At 50.8% G+C, this 17,121-nt stretch overlaps 1 protein-coding gene across 1 annotated transcript in view; it reads right to left on the bottom strand.

Moving 5' to 3' along the window:
* The window catches only part of LOC310915644 (syntaxin-binding protein 4-like), a gene marked incomplete at both ends in the record, with an annotated part of 45,110 nt that extends 29,046 nt beyond the window's left edge, over window positions 1–16,064 (bottom strand). Inside the window, 2 exons of the mRNA XM_083872700.1 lie at window positions 6,356–6,429; window positions 15,997–16,064. Coding sequence (XP_083728826.1) covers window positions 6,356–6,429; window positions 15,997–16,064 — 142 coding nt within the window. The remainder of the gene's footprint in view (window positions 1–6,355; window positions 6,430–15,996) is intronic.
* Between the last annotated feature and the right edge of the window lie 1,057 nt (window positions 16,065–17,121).

The raw sequence follows: 17,121 nt of genomic DNA, 5'->3' as shown, positions 1-17,121 counted from the left end.
GCAATAAGCAGATCCTGGGAAAACTAAGTTTGCATTCAAGGCTCCGGCAAAAGGAGAAAAAGAATCAAGACCTGAAAACAAAGTCCCAGCCCTGGAGATGATGATTAATCAAGGATATCCAAATCAAATAAACCTCAATACTAGGAGCACCCAATGCTGCCTTTCCCAAAAAATTCATCAATTCATCAGGCTCTGCCCGAAAAAACTGTTTCAAAAGAGGACTCATGAACACACAATCCAAGCAAAAGTAGACAAAGAACCTAAAATAAGAAAATAAAATAAAGAGTATAAAAACCAGACTCATGGTGGTGGGATTTGTGAATGAGAAAGAATAAGTGTGAATAGAGGTTTATCCATATTCACCCAGTGCTGATCTTGGGGTTGGGGCTGTCTTTCTCCAAATTTACTGTTACTCGAAAATAAACTTTGGGTTTTTTTATTTTATTTTATTTTTTAAACCTACCTATCTCATTTCTAACACCCTCCCAGCCACGGGGCCTGTCCCTGTGGCCCAGCAGTAAGCTGGCTGGCAGGAAAAGGTCCAAGAGACTTATTTACCCAGGGCTTGTTAAGTCCTACTTGGAAGATCCAGGCTGTGGACAGAAGGATTAAAAATCCTGGCTTTAATTAACAAATCTCTCCCCAGAGCCGCCGGTCAGGCATTTTGCTGCTCTGGGCAGGAGGGCAGTGCTGGGACAGCTCCTGGTCTGGGGATGTTCTGGGCTGCAGGAAACACCTCCCTAAAAAAACAGGGCACAGCAGATTCCCCAAAACACGGGAATGGTGAGGATCCTGGATGGGGATTGCTCAGGACACAGCACCATTTTTGCATCCCTGTTTTCCTTCTTTTTGTGACCTGGAGGAGCATCCGTGGAGGGCAGGGAGAGGGAACTCTGCAGAGCTGAGATATTCTAGAAATATGTGGGTTTATTGCAGGGTGGTGGGTAAAAAGGGCTTTGCCTTCAGCCACCAGCCTGGGCTGGAGGGAACCCCAAAGAGAGAGGGAGAGAGAGGGGGTGTGAAGTAAAGGAGGTAAAAGAGCTGAGAGGGGTAAGAGAGTGAAGACCTTGTTCCAATCTATTCCATCTCCTTTTGTGTTGAATATTCTAATTTACAGTGACCAACCGGCGCCAGATACAAACCCTACAGACTTTGCCTGCAACCCATGAGAACTGCTCTATCACCATATCATCCCGTATTCTAAACTCTAAAGACACTTTTCTCATCCACCTTTTCCCTGATGCCTTGGCAGGGTGGAGAGGGGCTGCACCCTTGGGGCCTTTTGTTTTCTGTCCTTCCACCCATCTCCAGCTCATCCCCGTCCTCCTGCCTGCCATGATCACATCTCAGAGCTCAGTTTTCATTTCTATTTCACTCACAGCTTTTACATCTTCAGTATTTCTTACCAGGAAATCATATCCACATTCTGTCCCATCTTTCCCAACAGTAACCCAATCTCACCTTTATATTAAATTAGATTAAAACTAAATTATTACAATTTCCCATTTAATTTCTCTATGCACCAATTGCTGCTTTTCCCAAGCTCCACATCCCAGCCCTGTCTGAGTGGTGGAGTTTATTCCTTGGGTTTAAAGCATTAACCAGGCATTTGTGAGGAGCTCTTTTACTGCTGGAACAGGGAAACCCCAGCAGAACACCTCAGGAATGGGCACCAACATTTTCTCCATTATAAAAGAAACTCACTCAAATTGGAAATATTTCCTCAAAAAAAAAAAAAAGTATCTGTAAGCAGCACGAGCCTCACCAAGGTGGTCACAAAAATGGGGAGGAGATAAAACCTGCTCATGGCCAGGGATGCTCAGCTGGAAATTCCTCACTGTGGAGCCAGGGGATCCCTGTTGAGATCCTGATCTCTGCTGGGCTCTGCAGAGACACCCCAGGGAGACAGGGACACCCCAGGGGGACAGGGGCACCCCAGGGAAACAGGGACACCCCAGGGAGACAGGGACACCCCAGGGAAACAGGGACACCCCAGGGGGACAGGGACACCCCAGGGAAACAGGGACACCCCAGGGAGACAGGGACACCCCAGGGGGACAGGGGCACCCCAGGGGGACAGGGGCACCCCAGGGAGACAGGGACACCCCAGGGGGACAGGGGCACCCCAGGGGGACAGGGACACCCCAGGGGGACAGGGGCACCCCAGGGAAACAGGGACACCCCAGGGGGACAGGGGCACCCCAGGGAACAGGGGCACCCCAGGGAAACAGGGACACCCCAGGGGGACAGGGACACCCCAGGGGGACAGGGGCACCCCAGGGAAACAGGGGCACCCCAGGGATGGGCTTGAAAAACCTCCGTTGGTTCCTCTGGATGGAGAAGAGACTGGAAGTCCAGCCAAGCCAACTCAAGAACTCATCCCACATCATTGTTCACACTGGAATACCAGTGTATTTGTATTCCTTCACAAAGGAATTTGGAGTGATGAAGCACATCAGAGAAATAATATAAAAATCTGCACCTTGCAGCTGCAGCATCCCCCAGCAGCCCAGCATGGGACAGGCCGAGGTATCAAATCAATAATGACTCATTTCCCTTTTGTGTCTGCAAATCAATTGTAATAATGCCTTAATATAGCTGAAGTTATCTCCAAATCCTCCTTTATCCCCGACGATGTCATGAGAAAATCCGATCTCGTTATTAAAATCGGTGATTACTCACAGTATTGCCCCAGACACACTCAAACTTGGGTGGGGGGAGGAAAAAAAAAAAAAAATCCCTGAGTTTTAACTCCCTTGTTGGGGAAGCAGCTGGATGCTCTGCCCACTGTTCACACCCATCAACTCTCCAAGAAGAGAGTGGATTTTGAGTGCCAGTGCTGCTCCCCAAAATCCACTGGAGAGTCCCCAGTGGGGCAGAGGGGAGGGCTCACCCCTCCCAGGGCTCAGACCACAACAGGCACCAAACCTGAATCATCCAGGACTGTGGTGGCAGCATTCCTGGGATGATATTTATATATATATATATATATATATATATATATAAATATAATAAATATTTACTTCAATCGAATTCCTTTTTGGGACCCAGTGTAGGTAAATAACGGCTCTTTAATTATCACAGCATCAAAGTCCCAGTATAATGCTTATTAAGTCATACTTAGGGCCAGATAATCTAGCCTATTTTGGATCCCTCTATTTAATCTTTCCTTTCTGGCAAAAGTCCTGGAGCTGATGCCCATGTCCCTGTTTTGTTTTTTTTTTTTTTCTCTTTTTGCAGAACAAAGTTTGCCAGGAAATCTCCAGATGGACTTAGAGGTAAAACCGACCAAGTCTGTGTTTTCTTTAGGCTCTTAACGCTCCTATAAATTTCTCCAAGACCCTCAAGCTTCTCTGGTGCCTCTAATCCCGCTCCCACTAATGCCAGAGTCACAGTTCTCAGGCTATGATCTCACCTGCTCCTGGATCCGTGTCCCACAGGTCAGGGGGTGTCCTGGCTAATCTGGTTGTTTAGTCCAACTGGGATCATCCCGGGCGCATCCTGACCCAGGCTGGGCACAGAGACAGAGAGGGGCTGCCTGCCCTGGGCCTAAGCTGCCAATGTTCAATTACATTTCCCTTAATCCCTCTGTTGATCTTGCAGCCCCCGCCAGCTTTTTTCTGTCTGGAGGAAGGGACAGATTGGAGGTGAATCACTCGCTGCCCTGTCCTAAGCAGATGAAGGTCAAGATAATGGGATCTCGGTGTTTCTGAGAAATGCTCCTTAATCAGCCATCCCTTTGATGGCTATTCTTTAATTCGAGGTTCAGGTTTGAGGAGCTGCCAGGTAACCCCTTTGAACTTCTGCTGAGGTTCACATGTGGGTTTGCACCTGAAGCCACAGAGCAACAGACCCGCGGCCAAACGCTGACCTGGCAGTGAGCAGTGATGCTGCAAAGGCACTGCTGGGATAAAACACCTCATCCTACATGGGATAACACCTCATCCTACCTGGGATAACACCTGAGTCCAGCCTGGGATAACACCTCATCCTACCTGGGATAACACACCTCATCCTACCTGGGATAACACACCTCATTCTACCTGGGATAACACACCTCATCCTACCTGGGATAACACACCTCATCCTACCTGGGATAAAACACCTCATCCTACCTGGGATAACACACCTCATCCTACCTGGGATAAAACACCTCATCCTACCTGGGATAACTCCTCATCCTACCTGGGATAACACACCTCAGCCTACCTGGGATAACCTCATCCTACCTGGGATAAAACACCTCATCCTACCTGGGATAACACACCTCATCCTACCTGGGATAAAACACCTCATCCTACCTGGGATAACTCCTCATCCTACCTGGGATAACACACCTCAGCCTACCTGGGATAAAACACCTCATCCTACCTGGGATAACACCTGAGTCCAACCTGGGATAACACACCTCATCCTACCTGGGATAACTCCTCATCCTACCTGGGATAACACCTGAATCCAGCCTGAGAAACTGCTGGGATAACACCTGCACCATGGAGACACTTTCTTTTCCCAAATAAAGCCATTCTGAGCAGCTCTGGCAGACACAGGGATTCTGTGAGCACCACTCATCAGAGAGGGATGATTAAACTGCCAGAGGGAAGGGATGGATGGGATATTGGGCAGGAATTGTTCCCTGGGAGGGTGGGGAGGCCCTGAAGCTGCCCCTGGATCCCTGGAAGTACTCAAGACCAGGCTGGATGAGGTTTGGAGCAACCTGGGATAGTGGGAGATGTCCCTGCCCAAGGCAGGGGGTGGAATGGGATGAGATTTGACATCCCCATCCAACCCAAACCATTCCATGATTTCTGGAGGATGATTGCTCATCCTGAGTGTTTCCAGCCTCACAGGAGGGGATGAAGGCAGCTGTTGGTGGCATTAGGAAATCCACATTATTGTGGCTTCCTCCAGCACATCACAGTTTGCTGTGGAGGTTCTGCTGGACCCAGCAAAAACCCTCTGGCCACAGTCTGGGGCAAAGGAGAGGAACTGGAATTCAGTGAAGTGGCTCACAAAGGGCTGCCACATCTGTCACTTCTTCCAGAGGTCACTGATGGCCCCATCAGGCTTTTCTGGGCCTCCTCCTTTAATGAGCTAATCTAAGCCAGCAGCTGAAATCCCATCAACTCAACCAAATCCACCTCTGGAGATTAAAATATCATATTCACCGAGTAAAGACATTTCTCTGAGCTCCCGTGAACCTCATGACTGGGGGAAGAATCAGCAAAGCCATCCCTTCACTACAGAAACTCCTGTTACCCAGAGCTGGAAACAGCCACTAATTAATCCATAATTAATCTCAGGTCTCAGGAAACATGAACTTCTTTCTCTGGTGACCCCTCAGGTCATTCAGGGGTCTCACCAAGAGGCCACCAGCTGCTCTGTGGGAGGGTGGGCTGCACTCACAACTCAGGATTAGGGGAGAGACTGTGAAATCCTGATGCAGGATCACAGATTTTTATAAAATCCATGGCAGGGCATTACTGGACACGCAGAGGTCAGGAGAAACGCTGTGCTGGATCCCTCTGGGCTGAGTGTCATGAACCTGGGACTTTCTCATGTTCTGATGGATGTGACCTTCTCTTTTCCCTTTTTTTTCCACGCTTTGAAGTTCAGAGCACTGTGAAAGGACACCCTGACTCACTCAGTGCTCATTCCCTTCCCCGCTGGCCAACTTTCCAAACCCAGGAGCTCTGGGATGGCTTTCCAGGGGAAAATCTGCAGAGGGAAGTGCTGGGGATTCTATTCTATTCTATTATATTCTATTCTATTCTATTCTATTCTATTCTATTCTATTCTATTCTTCTGTGTTCTGTTCTGTTCTATCCATTCATTCATCCATTCCATTCTATTCTATTCTATTCTATTCTATTCTATTCTATTCTATTCTATTCTATTCTATTCTATTCTATTCTATTCTATCCCATTCCATATCCATCCCTCCCATCCCATCCCATCCCATTCCATCCCATTCCACACCATTTATTTAACATTTTAATCGATTTAATCCAGCAAATTCTGAAAGGCTCCTTCCCCTCAATCCTGCTCAGGGAAGGCATTTGTGGCCCCCCAATCTCCTGCACAGCTCCCAGCACTGGCTGCTCACCATTACCATGGAATTAGTCGGAATTTTGACATTCTCTTAATGTCAGAATTTGCAGCTACCAAAGGTGCAAAAAATGCAAAAAGTGCAAAAGGTGCAAAAGGTGCAAAAGGTGCAAAAGGTGCTCGGTGTGGGCAGGTACACGACACAAGAACCAGTGAGACACCAGATTTCACACATCCTGACAGAGCCTCTGGGGACTGGGGGGGATGTTTGAGGGCCCCCAGCCCACCCTGCTGCCCTGGCACTCACCCAGCCCGTTTGCACACTCGTAGAAGTCAAAGCAGTGCACGGTTCGGTCCATCCCGTACGGTCCCATAAGTGTCCTGGGGGAGACAAAAGAGGAGCAGCTTTTTGTCATGGGCTAAAAAAAAAGGACAGACACATTGTCCCTCCCACCCTGGACAGGCCCTGCAGACACCAGGCTGAGGGACAGCCCCAGCACTGCACCCACATGGGCCAAACTCAGCCCCCCGAGGTTCACAGGGATAAATGAGAGAATATGTGCAGGGCTGAGCATCATCCTCCCCACCCAGCAAATCTGCTGGACCTGTCTGGGATTCATTACCCCAGATTATCGGGGCTGGACAGCTGTGCAGCTCCCGGGAAATGAGATCAGAGCTCGGAGAATAAAGCGGTTTCACAAACACAGGCAGCCTGTAATGAAGACAGCCGGGCAAAATCCACTCTCAGGGTTTTTTTAATGCAAGCAGAGGGTCTGGAAAAGGGGATTCAAACCCTGCCTGGGCTGGTGGGAGCTTCTCATCACAAGCCAGAGCAGATGGAAGAGCATCACACACCTGAGATTCCTCTGAGCCAAGTAACTCCCCCAAACATCTCACAGTCTTCCCCTAAACACCCTTTTTAGGCAAGATCCCAAATGAATGACCCCAAAAACACCCTGCCCAACCACAAATGGCAGACCCCAAACCTGGGACCACCAGCACTTCTCCTTGGGCTTGAGCCTTGATCTGAGAAAACCCAACCCAGAGGTGCCAAGTGGGAAACCAGGGGTGAGGAGGCACCAAAACACTCCCCAACACTTAAATTACAAGAGAAAAGGTGTTTCCCAATCGATATCAGGTCCCAGATGTGAACATGGACAAGGAGGAAAAACACAAGAGGCTGCTCCAAATCCATCGGGAGGCAGGATAAGAATAACCTGCAGGGACTTACCAGGAATCCAAAATAAAACTCAAAATATCCAGCAAAGCCAGTAACTTCCACCTCTAAGATTCAGACTGGAAGCGTTTTCTCTCTGTTAAAAAATGCCCCTCCTTGCTACGTACTGAAGACTGAACAAACAACTGGCCACATCTGACTATTGAAAAACAGACCTCAAAGACATCACAGGAAGGCAGAGCAGGCTGGTTCAATCCCCCACCCAGGATTTTCAGGGAATTGTGAGTAAATCACTGAGGAAATTCCTGGGGCGGGCTGGAAGGCACCACACAGACACAGTTTCAGCTCTTATCATCATCCCCCTGCTATCAACTCTCATCATCATCACCATCCCCACTGAGGCACAGCCCTGAGTTTTGCCAATGCCACCAACACAGAAAACCCAACCAACAACATTGTCCTTGCAATCCCTTCCTTCCCAACTCTACAAAGGAAGAACTTTGGGTGGAAACAGAAGCCCCTCAGGACCCTTCTCCCCATTTCCCAGCCCAGCTGGAGGAGGTTACCTGCTGATAATGATGGCTCCCTTGTAAAGGACAGAGACCACGGGCATCTTGCTGGCAGTGGCAGCCCGGCCCTGCCAGGCTCTGATTTGGCAGGAATCCGTTAAAGTGATAAAGGGGGTGGAAAAAAAAATGGGAAAAAAAGGAGAAAAAAAAAAAAAAAAAGGGGAGGTCGGAGGACATCACGTGGTGTCCCCGTCTGCATGTTAATTCCAGCCAACACTAACACAGATCAGCTCCAAAGAGCTCCAACTTTAGATTAAAGCTGACGCAAACCGGAGCTGGTACGACCCATCTGAGCGTCTTCCCAAAGAGCCCCGAGCAGGGCAGAGCCCTCAGCCCCAGCACAACGGGAATTCCTTGGGATGCACCATTGGGAATGGCCCCTCCAGGGATGGAGGGCAGAGTTCAGTGTGGGACGTGGGCAGTCACCATCCCTGGAGGATTAAAATCCACAGTGAAGCTTTGGGACTGTGGCACTTAGGGGGTTAGAGTGGATGTTGATTTATTTTTTTTTCCTTTTTCAGCCTTCAGTTGTTTCCTTCTTAAAGTAGAACAAGCTCAGCTGTCCCCCTGTCTGCTGGGAGGTCAGAAACCTGATTTCCCTTTGAACAGCCTCTTCCATCCCTGTCTTGGTGCCATCATACAGCTGGAGAAGCAGCAGCAGCCCTGTCTTGTGGGATGAAAAAAGATTCTCCAAGGTTTGCCAGTGAATGGGAATGGACCAGAACAGCCCACCTTGGGGGTTGGCAGGAGCAGGGCTGCCATCCTGGGGGAAAACATCTGGTCACCTTTGCTGAGAAAGGAAACGTTCTGGAGCTGCAGGAGGACGTGGCTCCTGCATCCCAAGCAGCCCTGGAGGACATCTGAGGTCACGGGGAAGCTCTTGGCCCTGACCCCATCACTGGTGTCTCCTGGTGCTGTTCCCACTGCAGGCTCCTGGCCAGGCCCCATTAGTGGCCCTTGCCCTCGTTAGCAGAGCCCTGAGTGCAGCCCTGCCTGGCCCTGGCCCTCCTTCCCAAACCATTCCTTGAGTCCAGGCTGCTGGATTTTGCTGTTCCCACGTGTGAACAACTGATTTTATCAGCTGGAGCTTCCCTGATGGCCTCGTGTGAAGCCTCACTGGGCAAGTTCAGTGAGCTTCAAAACAATGACAAATTGGAAAAGTCCTCCTCCATTTCTATTTTTTAAAATTGCTTTCATTTGAAGACACTCAGATGACAAATAAAATCTGAGTAGATTTGACCTTAATTTTTTTCTGAAAATTAAATTATCTGGCTAAAAAAAATTGAAATTTGGATAAGTAATGCCAACTAGACAAACGTAGATGCATCTGGTGATGGATTCATCATGCACAGCCCAGCACAGTGAGGTGGGTTCACACCTTGTTAAGGTTTTGGCCAAACCAGAGCAAGCACCAGCAGTGGTACCTGGGCTTCAGGATCCTCACAAAGCTGCCCATCCCCTCAACAACCCAACAGCAGGGAGATGTTCTTTCTCCTGCCATCCCACAGAAAATAACCAGGGTGTGGAGAGCCAGAAATTAAGGCAGGAGGTTCCAACACCTGATGACCACCAGCTCTGGGTCTCAGTGGTTCATTCAAGGCTGGCCAGGAGGTTTTGTGGCAGAAAATTCACAGAAATTCAGCACTGGGGTGTGGAACCCTCCCTCTGTGCCAGGAGGGTCCTGGCACCATTCCCCAGCCCAGGGTGACATTTTGGGGACTCCTCACCCTGCAGCCTCCTGCCACTGACACTTCAAGTCCTCTGATGCATCAATAAACATCCTGGTCAGAGGAAGGAACATTTCCATCCCACCACCAAAGATACCATGTTCAACCTTCCCAGAACCTTTGAGACTCTGCTGATGCCTTGTCACACAGTTACTGCCTTGATCCAGAGCCTTGGCTGGAATAAATCAGGGATGCTGGAGGGAAGGGATTGTACAAACACCAGGGGCAAAGCAACAGGATAAAGCTGAGGCATTGGCACAGGGGGCCCAGAGAAGCTGTGGCTGCCCCATCCCTGGAAATCTCCAAGGTCATGGCAGGGAGTGGAATGAGATGATCTTTAAGGTCCCTCCCCATTCTGTGGCTCTGTGATAAGGTCATTTTTTTGACCAGTTGCAGAGGGGCTGCAGGAAAGCTCATTTGAGTCAGGCCAACCCAAAACTTGCAGGAAAACAGGAAAATTTTCCTGCCTGGCACTTCAGTAATTCACCCACCTGATCTCTGCATCTCAGGGAACAATTTTTACACTCAGAGTTAACACAAATGTGTTTGGGGCTCAACACCTCTGACACGAAGTCCTTCACCTGCCCAGGGCTGGGATTCCTTCCCACTGGGTGGGATGTTGCAATAAACCACAACCTGGTAAAAAAAAAAAATGGAAACCAAATCCAAGAGGCCCTCAGGGAAGAGGAGCAGTGCTCAGCTTCCAACTTTCTCTCCAAACACTCAGATCCTCAATTCCATCCTCCAAGGCACACACCTTGGAGCTCTGGCCAAAGCACCAGCTGCTGCTCCTGTTCATTAACACAATTTCTTATCAGAGGAAGTTTAAACTGAAACAATTCAGAGGATTTTCAGCGGTTTAAAACTTGGAATAACGTTCAGGAAGGATTTATGAGCCCCCTGTGATCTATCTGAGGGTACCAGGCATGATTTGTATAACCAGGGTTGGAGGGAAATATCTCACTGGCAAAGGGCCTGTGCTGTGTGCCCAAGATCCCATTTAATCCAAGATTCTCATCCCAGGGAACTGCTGGTGACACTTTGGATTTTTAAATAAATAAGAAAATAGAAGGAGTATGAATTAAGAACAAAGGGATCCCACAGGACTGGACAGCACAAAAACACGCACTTCACTTGTTTGTCCACTTTTTCATTGTCTGCTAGAAAAATGAGTTTAAAACTCGTTGAAAATTTTTTTTTTTCCCTAATGGAAAAATTATTTTTTGCTTAAAAATGTATTTTTAATAGAAGTTGAGTGAAACTGTGTAAGTCAGCTTTACTTAACACTACCATTTATAATGCAGGGATGGGTGAAACTGTAAATAAAATCAAAATAAGTCTTGGAACAGGAGAAGAGAGTTAAAAATGCTGGGTCAGCACAACTCAGGTGCATTTCCAGTATATTTTTTTTTCTGAGAGAGGAAAGTGTGGGAGAGTGAAACTGGGAGTGCTGGGGAGAGGCACAGAAACCACTGCCAGGAGGGAGCAGTGGGGAAGGTGGTGATGGGAAGAAAAGAGGGGAAGAGAATGGCCAAAACAATTACAACCAATAGAAAAGTCATGATAAAAAAATAACTCAGGTCTGCCCTTGTCCTTCCTACCCAGACAACAAGCAAACAGAGCTGGGCTCAGCTGGACCACGATGGGAGTGATGGATTTAATGTCATTGGGAGTGTTGGCATCAAATATCAACAAAAAAATACAAAATCCCCATGGGAAGACATCACTCAAGGCTCATCTCTCATGAAACACATTTCCATTTGAAGCTGAGGGACCAGTGAGTTCTTCCCCCAGACAAACAGCTGCTCAGGTGGGGTGTCCTGGGCACCCCAAAATGTTATTGGACTCCATAACAGCTGTGCACAAAAATTGTGATCTTGAACCAAGACATGGGGTCATCTCCAGGCCATGAGATAAATGGAACAATCATCTCTCCTCAGTTTTTCGAAGGGAAGGGAAGGGAAGGGAAGGGAAGGGAAGGGAAGGGAAGGGAAGGGAAGGGAAGGGAAGGGAAGGGAAGGGAAGGGAAGGGAAGGGAAGGGAAGGGAAGGGAAGGGAAGGGAAGGGAAGGGAAGGGAAGGGAAGGGAAGGGAAGGGAAGGGAAGGGAAGGGAAGGGAAGGGAAGGGAAGGGAAGGGAAGGGAAGGGAAGGGAAGGGAAGGGAAGGGAAGGGAAGGGAAGGGAAGGGAAGGGAAGGGAAGGGAAGGGAAGGGAAGGGAAGGGAAGGGAAGGGAAGGGAAGGGAAGGGAAGGGAAGGGAAGGTTGTGCTGACAGCAGCATCCCTGAGCCTGCAGGGAGCCTCTGTGCCTGGCTGAGCACAGGAACAGGGTCCAAGTAGGTTTGTGTGGGTGGGAATTAGAGGTGGAAAGACGTCCTGCAGTGGCAGTGAGATCTGTCTGAGGCCTTGTGGCTCCGGAAGGCAGCATTAGGAAAGTGGGAGGTGGGAGGGCTGACCCCAGCAGGGCACTGGGTCACGGTCTCTGCCATCCTCCCACAGGCTCAGCAGGAGCCCAGGCAGCAGCAGGAGCATTGGGGCATCACTGAGTGAGTTCCTTTCATGACACAACAAAATCAGCGTAGGCTGCAGAGGCTTTTACATCTGATTAGAAATTGGAAAAAAATGCAACTGCGCTGCTTGCAGGATCAGCTACAAATCAAAAAATCAATCAGATGGGAAGGAGCTGCCCACAGTCCCAGGGCAGCCCACGGTGTTCTCATAACACCCAGGGAGTCACTGCAGATGAGCTCAGGAGATCAGAGGTGCTCACAGACAAGTCTGAACAGAAGAGGCAACAAACAATCATGGGATAATCAGGTTGGGAAGGACCTCAAGGAGCACTTGGTACAACCTTTCTTGTCAAAAGTACAGTCTAGGCAAGACAGCCCAGCACCCTGCCCAGCTGAAACCTGAAAATATCCAACACTGGGGGGTTCACCACTTCCCTGAGGAAGTGACTCCAAAGCCTGATTGTTCCCATTATGAAAATTTTCCTCTCATGTCCAGCTGGAACCACCCCAAGAGGAATTTTCACCCAAAGGAACCACAGCACCAAAATCACTGGTGAAGGCACAGGGAGCACTCAGGGATGGATAATCCTCTGCTCCCACCCCAGCCCTGGGCTCAGCATCTCCCTGGGCACCCACCCTGAGGTGGGCAGAGGGTGGCAGCAGGGTCAGCCACCTCTCACTGCTGGCCAGGCCTTTCTTTACTTCAACCCCTTTTATCACCCTCCTCTGAACTTCATCCCTATTTCCACCACCCTTCCCAGCCAGTGGATTCCTTCAGCACTGAGGGGCTCATCCCAATGAACCTCTGCTGTCCAAAAGTCTCTGCTGCCCATCACCTTCACCCCCAGCTAGAGAGGGGCTTGCAGAAAGAAACTGATACAACCTCACAATTATACGTCAAGTCAAGAGTGGTGGAGCATTTTCTGGAGGTTGCCATGGTCAGTCCATGGGCACTGACAGAGCTGCCCTTGGGCACTGCTGGGGTTTGGAGAGGTTAAACCACAACAAGGGGTTACAGGTCTTTTCCAGTGGATGTCAACACAAAGCTCTTCCCGTGCTGTTCCAAAAGGTTTTGGTTGGGGAAAAGGCAAAAAGAACCTCTTCAATTAGCCTGTCTTGCAGTAATTAGGAGAGACTCTTTAAGGGAGAAGGGAGGTCAGGCTTGGCCTGCCAGAAGTTTTTAGGAGAGGCTTTTATGGCAGAGCCCAGCTGAGCTGAGCATCCCCCAACATCTGCTCCAGCCCAAGCCTTGGATGTGCCCCCTGAGATGGGGATTGACATGGGAAAACTCAAACAGGCACCTTCAATTCCCCCACAGCAGCTCCAAGGTGTGACAACACCTCTCCCCACAAGGAATCTTTTCTCCTTCCTCCTCACCTTCCCACCAGGTGGGTGATCTTGAGGGCTGCTCCCAGTTTGGGTGTCAACTGCTGCGAAGGGTTAACAGGATTATAAACCTCCCTGCCTGCCTAAATCCCCTGGGCTGTGAGATTGGACTGGTTATAAACTTATTACCAGGGGCTGCAGGACCTGCTCTGCCCACCCTGAATTAATGGCAGAAAAGCTGACAACCACAGCAGGAAATTCAATCCATAAAAATAGAGAGGGAAAGAGAGAGGTGAGGGAAAAGGCTGGGTATAGAAAGATGGGAAAATCACATATTTTTTGGGAAGGATTTCAGAATAAGTTGCTGAATTGGGAAGTTAAGCTCTTGGGAAGAGCCTTGAGCTGCAAACACCCCCTGCTCCAACCCAGACCCTGGCACAAGCCATAACCAGGCAGCAGCAATAATTCCAATAGGACTGATGGAAATTCCAGGCCAATCTTGCCCTGGATCATCAATCACACCTGATGAGGAACCAGCAGAGGATCCAAACCCCCCTGGGGCACACAGAGCCTAGTCCTTCAGGGCTGCTTTATTTCCTACTGGCTCTGGCAAAGCTCCTGCACAGAAACCAGCACTGCAAAACTTCCTCAGAGCTCCCAGGAGAGCCCCAGCACTGCCATGGGGATGAGGGATGAGGGATGGATGAGCCTCTGCTGTCACCGCCCTGATGCTGCCCCGGGGGAGGTTCTGCTGACAGCTCGCCTTGATTTATCAAATTCCTATTTCAAACTGCAAAATTAATCTTTTAATCAGCGGCAGAGCGGGGTCATCCTTTATGGGAGTGCTGGGGGAGGTGTTATCTCCCTCCTCACCATCTGCTCGCCATCCTCGGCCGGAGGAGCGGCCGGACAGTGGTCAGTGGTCAGCACATCTGGCAGGGCCACATGTTGGGGATGGTCCCCTTGACCACCCCTGTCCTCCCAAACCAAACACAGCCCAGTGGGAAAAGCTGAAAGAGGGGTCTCCCTGAAATTCCAGCATGATTTGTGAGGTAGGAAATGGGGTTTGGGGGTTTGAACCTCGCAGGGGCAGAGTGAGGGGATGGGGCTGGGGATGCTCAGGGATCCCCAATGGGATGATGGGGATGCTCCATTCACACCCCATGGCCCCACAGCATCATCATCACTCCCCAGTGAGGTGATGGGGATGCTCCATTCACACCCCACGGCCCCACAACATCATCACTCCCCAGTGAGGTGATGGGGATGCTCCATTCACACCCCACAGCCCCACAGCATCATCATCACTCCCCAGTGAGGTGATGGGGCTGCTCCATTCCCACCCCTTGGCCCCACAACATCATCATCACTCCCCAATGGGATGATGGGGATGCTCCATTCACACCCCACAGCCCCACAGCATCATCACTGCCCAGTGAGGTGATGGGGATGCTCTACACACACCCCCCAGCACCACAACATCATCATCACTCCCCAATGGGATGATGGGGATGCTCCATTCACACCCCACAGCCCCACAGCATCATCATCACTCTCCAGTGAGGTGATGGGGCTGCTCCATTCCCACCCCTTGGCCCCACAACATCATCACTCCCCAGTGGGATGATGGGGATGCTCAGGGATGCCCAGTGAGGTGATGGGGATGCTCCATTCACACCCCACGGCCCCACAACATCATCGCTGCCCCAAACACCTCCATGCCTGTCCTGCACCACCTCCTTCCGACCCATCCTGCCTTTTCTGCACCCAAAAAAGCATCAGAGAATCATCAACACAACAACTCAAGCCACCTCCTGGGTGGGCCTGGCCCTGCTGCCCGCAGCCCCCCCAGCCCTCGCCCCAATGACCTACTTCAGGCGCAGAGGGATCATGGCCCAGGGATCAATCACAGCCCTTCACTGCCTTCAGCGTGTTCTCAGTTCTCTTCTGGGGAGTAACTCAGGTTTGGCCAGCCCAGGAAAACCTCCACCAAAGGCCAGGGTGGTGGGAGAGCCCTGCAGGGCCCAGGCCGGCTCTGGCTCCGGCCCACTGACCCCCAGTTAATCGGCTAAAGCCGCACGCTGTGAACCCTGGCCCCGGCGGCTCTCCCTGCCCTACATAGACATCTGTACCCGCTGTCACCTCCCGTCCCCTCTGCTGTCTGCTCCGCTCCCTCCCACTCCCCAGGCACTGACAAAGGGGGGACAGGGCTCTTTTTTGGGGAGGTTTTGTCAAAAGGGAGAGCTCAGCGCCAGGATTTGCAGCAGGAGCATCCAGACCTGCTCGCAGAGGCTGCAGGTGCTTCCCAAGGTGCTGCCTGGAAAAATAAATTCCCTTTCCCAAGATATTGCATGGAAAATAAATCCCCTTTTCCCAAGGTGCTGCCTGGAAAAATAAATCCCCTTTCCCAAGATATTGCATGGAAAATAAATCCCCTTTCCCAAGGTGCTGCATGGAAAATAAATCCCCTTTTCCCAGCCTTGGCCTCACCCCAGCACTGCCCCTGCAGGGGCTGTGGGACCCCCATCAGACCCTGCCCCTCCTGGAGGGGGACACCAAAATGAACCGAATTAAACCCCTGGAGAACAGACCCAGGGCTCTCAGGGATGCCTGTTCTCATTCCTTTTCCCTTTCCCACTCACCAATAGATGAGGGAGAGCCCATCGAAGCGCTCCAGGGGCCGCCCAGGGGGCTGCAGGTGGGACATCATCAGGACCCTCAGGGCAGTGGCTGCCGCCTCCCTGTGCCCGGGGCCCTGGGCTGGCACTGCCGGCTCCTGGCGGGGCTGTCGGGCTCGGATCCCTGGCACGGCTCGGCTCGGAGCCGCTGCACCTAATCCCGGCCGGCAGAGGAGATAAACCTTCCTGGCCGTGTGATCGGGCCCCCAGATAAACCCTCCTGTCTGTGTGATCGCCCCCCAGATAAACCCTCCTGTCTGTGTGATCTCCCCCCAGATAACCCTGTCTGTGTGATCGCCCCTCTGCCAGACCCCAAATAAAATAAACCCTGTCTGTGTGATCACCCCCCAGATAAACCCTCCTATCCGTGTGATCGTCCCTCTGCCACCCTCCAGATAAATAAACCCTGTCTGTGTGATCTCCCCTCTGCTGGTCCCCAGATAGAATAAACCCTGTCCATGAGATCAGTCCCCCAGATAAACCCCCCTGTCCGTGTGATCACCCCTCTGCCACCCCCCAGATAAATAAACCCTGTCCGTGAGATCTCCCCTCTGCCACCCCCCAGATAAATAAACCCTGTCCATGAGATCAGTCCCCCAGATAAATAAACCCTCCTGTCCGTGTGATCCCCCCTCTGCCACCCCCCAGATAAATAAACCCTGTCCGTGAGATCTCCCCTCTGCCACCCCCCAGATAAATAAACCCTGCCCGTGTGATCGGCCCCAAATAAACCCAAATAAACCCTGTCCATGTGATTGGCCCCCCAGATAAACCCTCCTGTCCATGTGATGGGCCCCCCCATAAATAAACCCTGTCCCTGTGATCTCCCCTCTGCTGGTCCCCAGATAGAATAAACCCTGTCCATGTGATCACCCCCAAATAAACCCAAATAAACCCTGTCTGTGTGATCAGTCCCCCAGATAAATAAACCCTCCTGTCCTGTGATGGCCTCTCTGCTGGACCCCAAATAAATCCTGTCTGTGTGATTGGCCCCCCAGATAAATAAACCCTTCTGTCCATGTGATTGGCCCCCCCAGATAAACCCTGTCCATGGGATCGGCCCTCCAGATAAATAAACCCTGTCTGTGT

Source organism: Zosterops lateralis (genome assembly GCF_965231275.1).
Source record: "Zosterops lateralis genome assembly, chromosome: 15".
NCBI classification, from domain to species: Eukaryota; Metazoa; Chordata; class Aves; order Passeriformes; family Zosteropidae; genus Zosterops; species Zosterops lateralis.
This window is presented reverse-complemented; position numbering and strand designations above follow the sequence as displayed.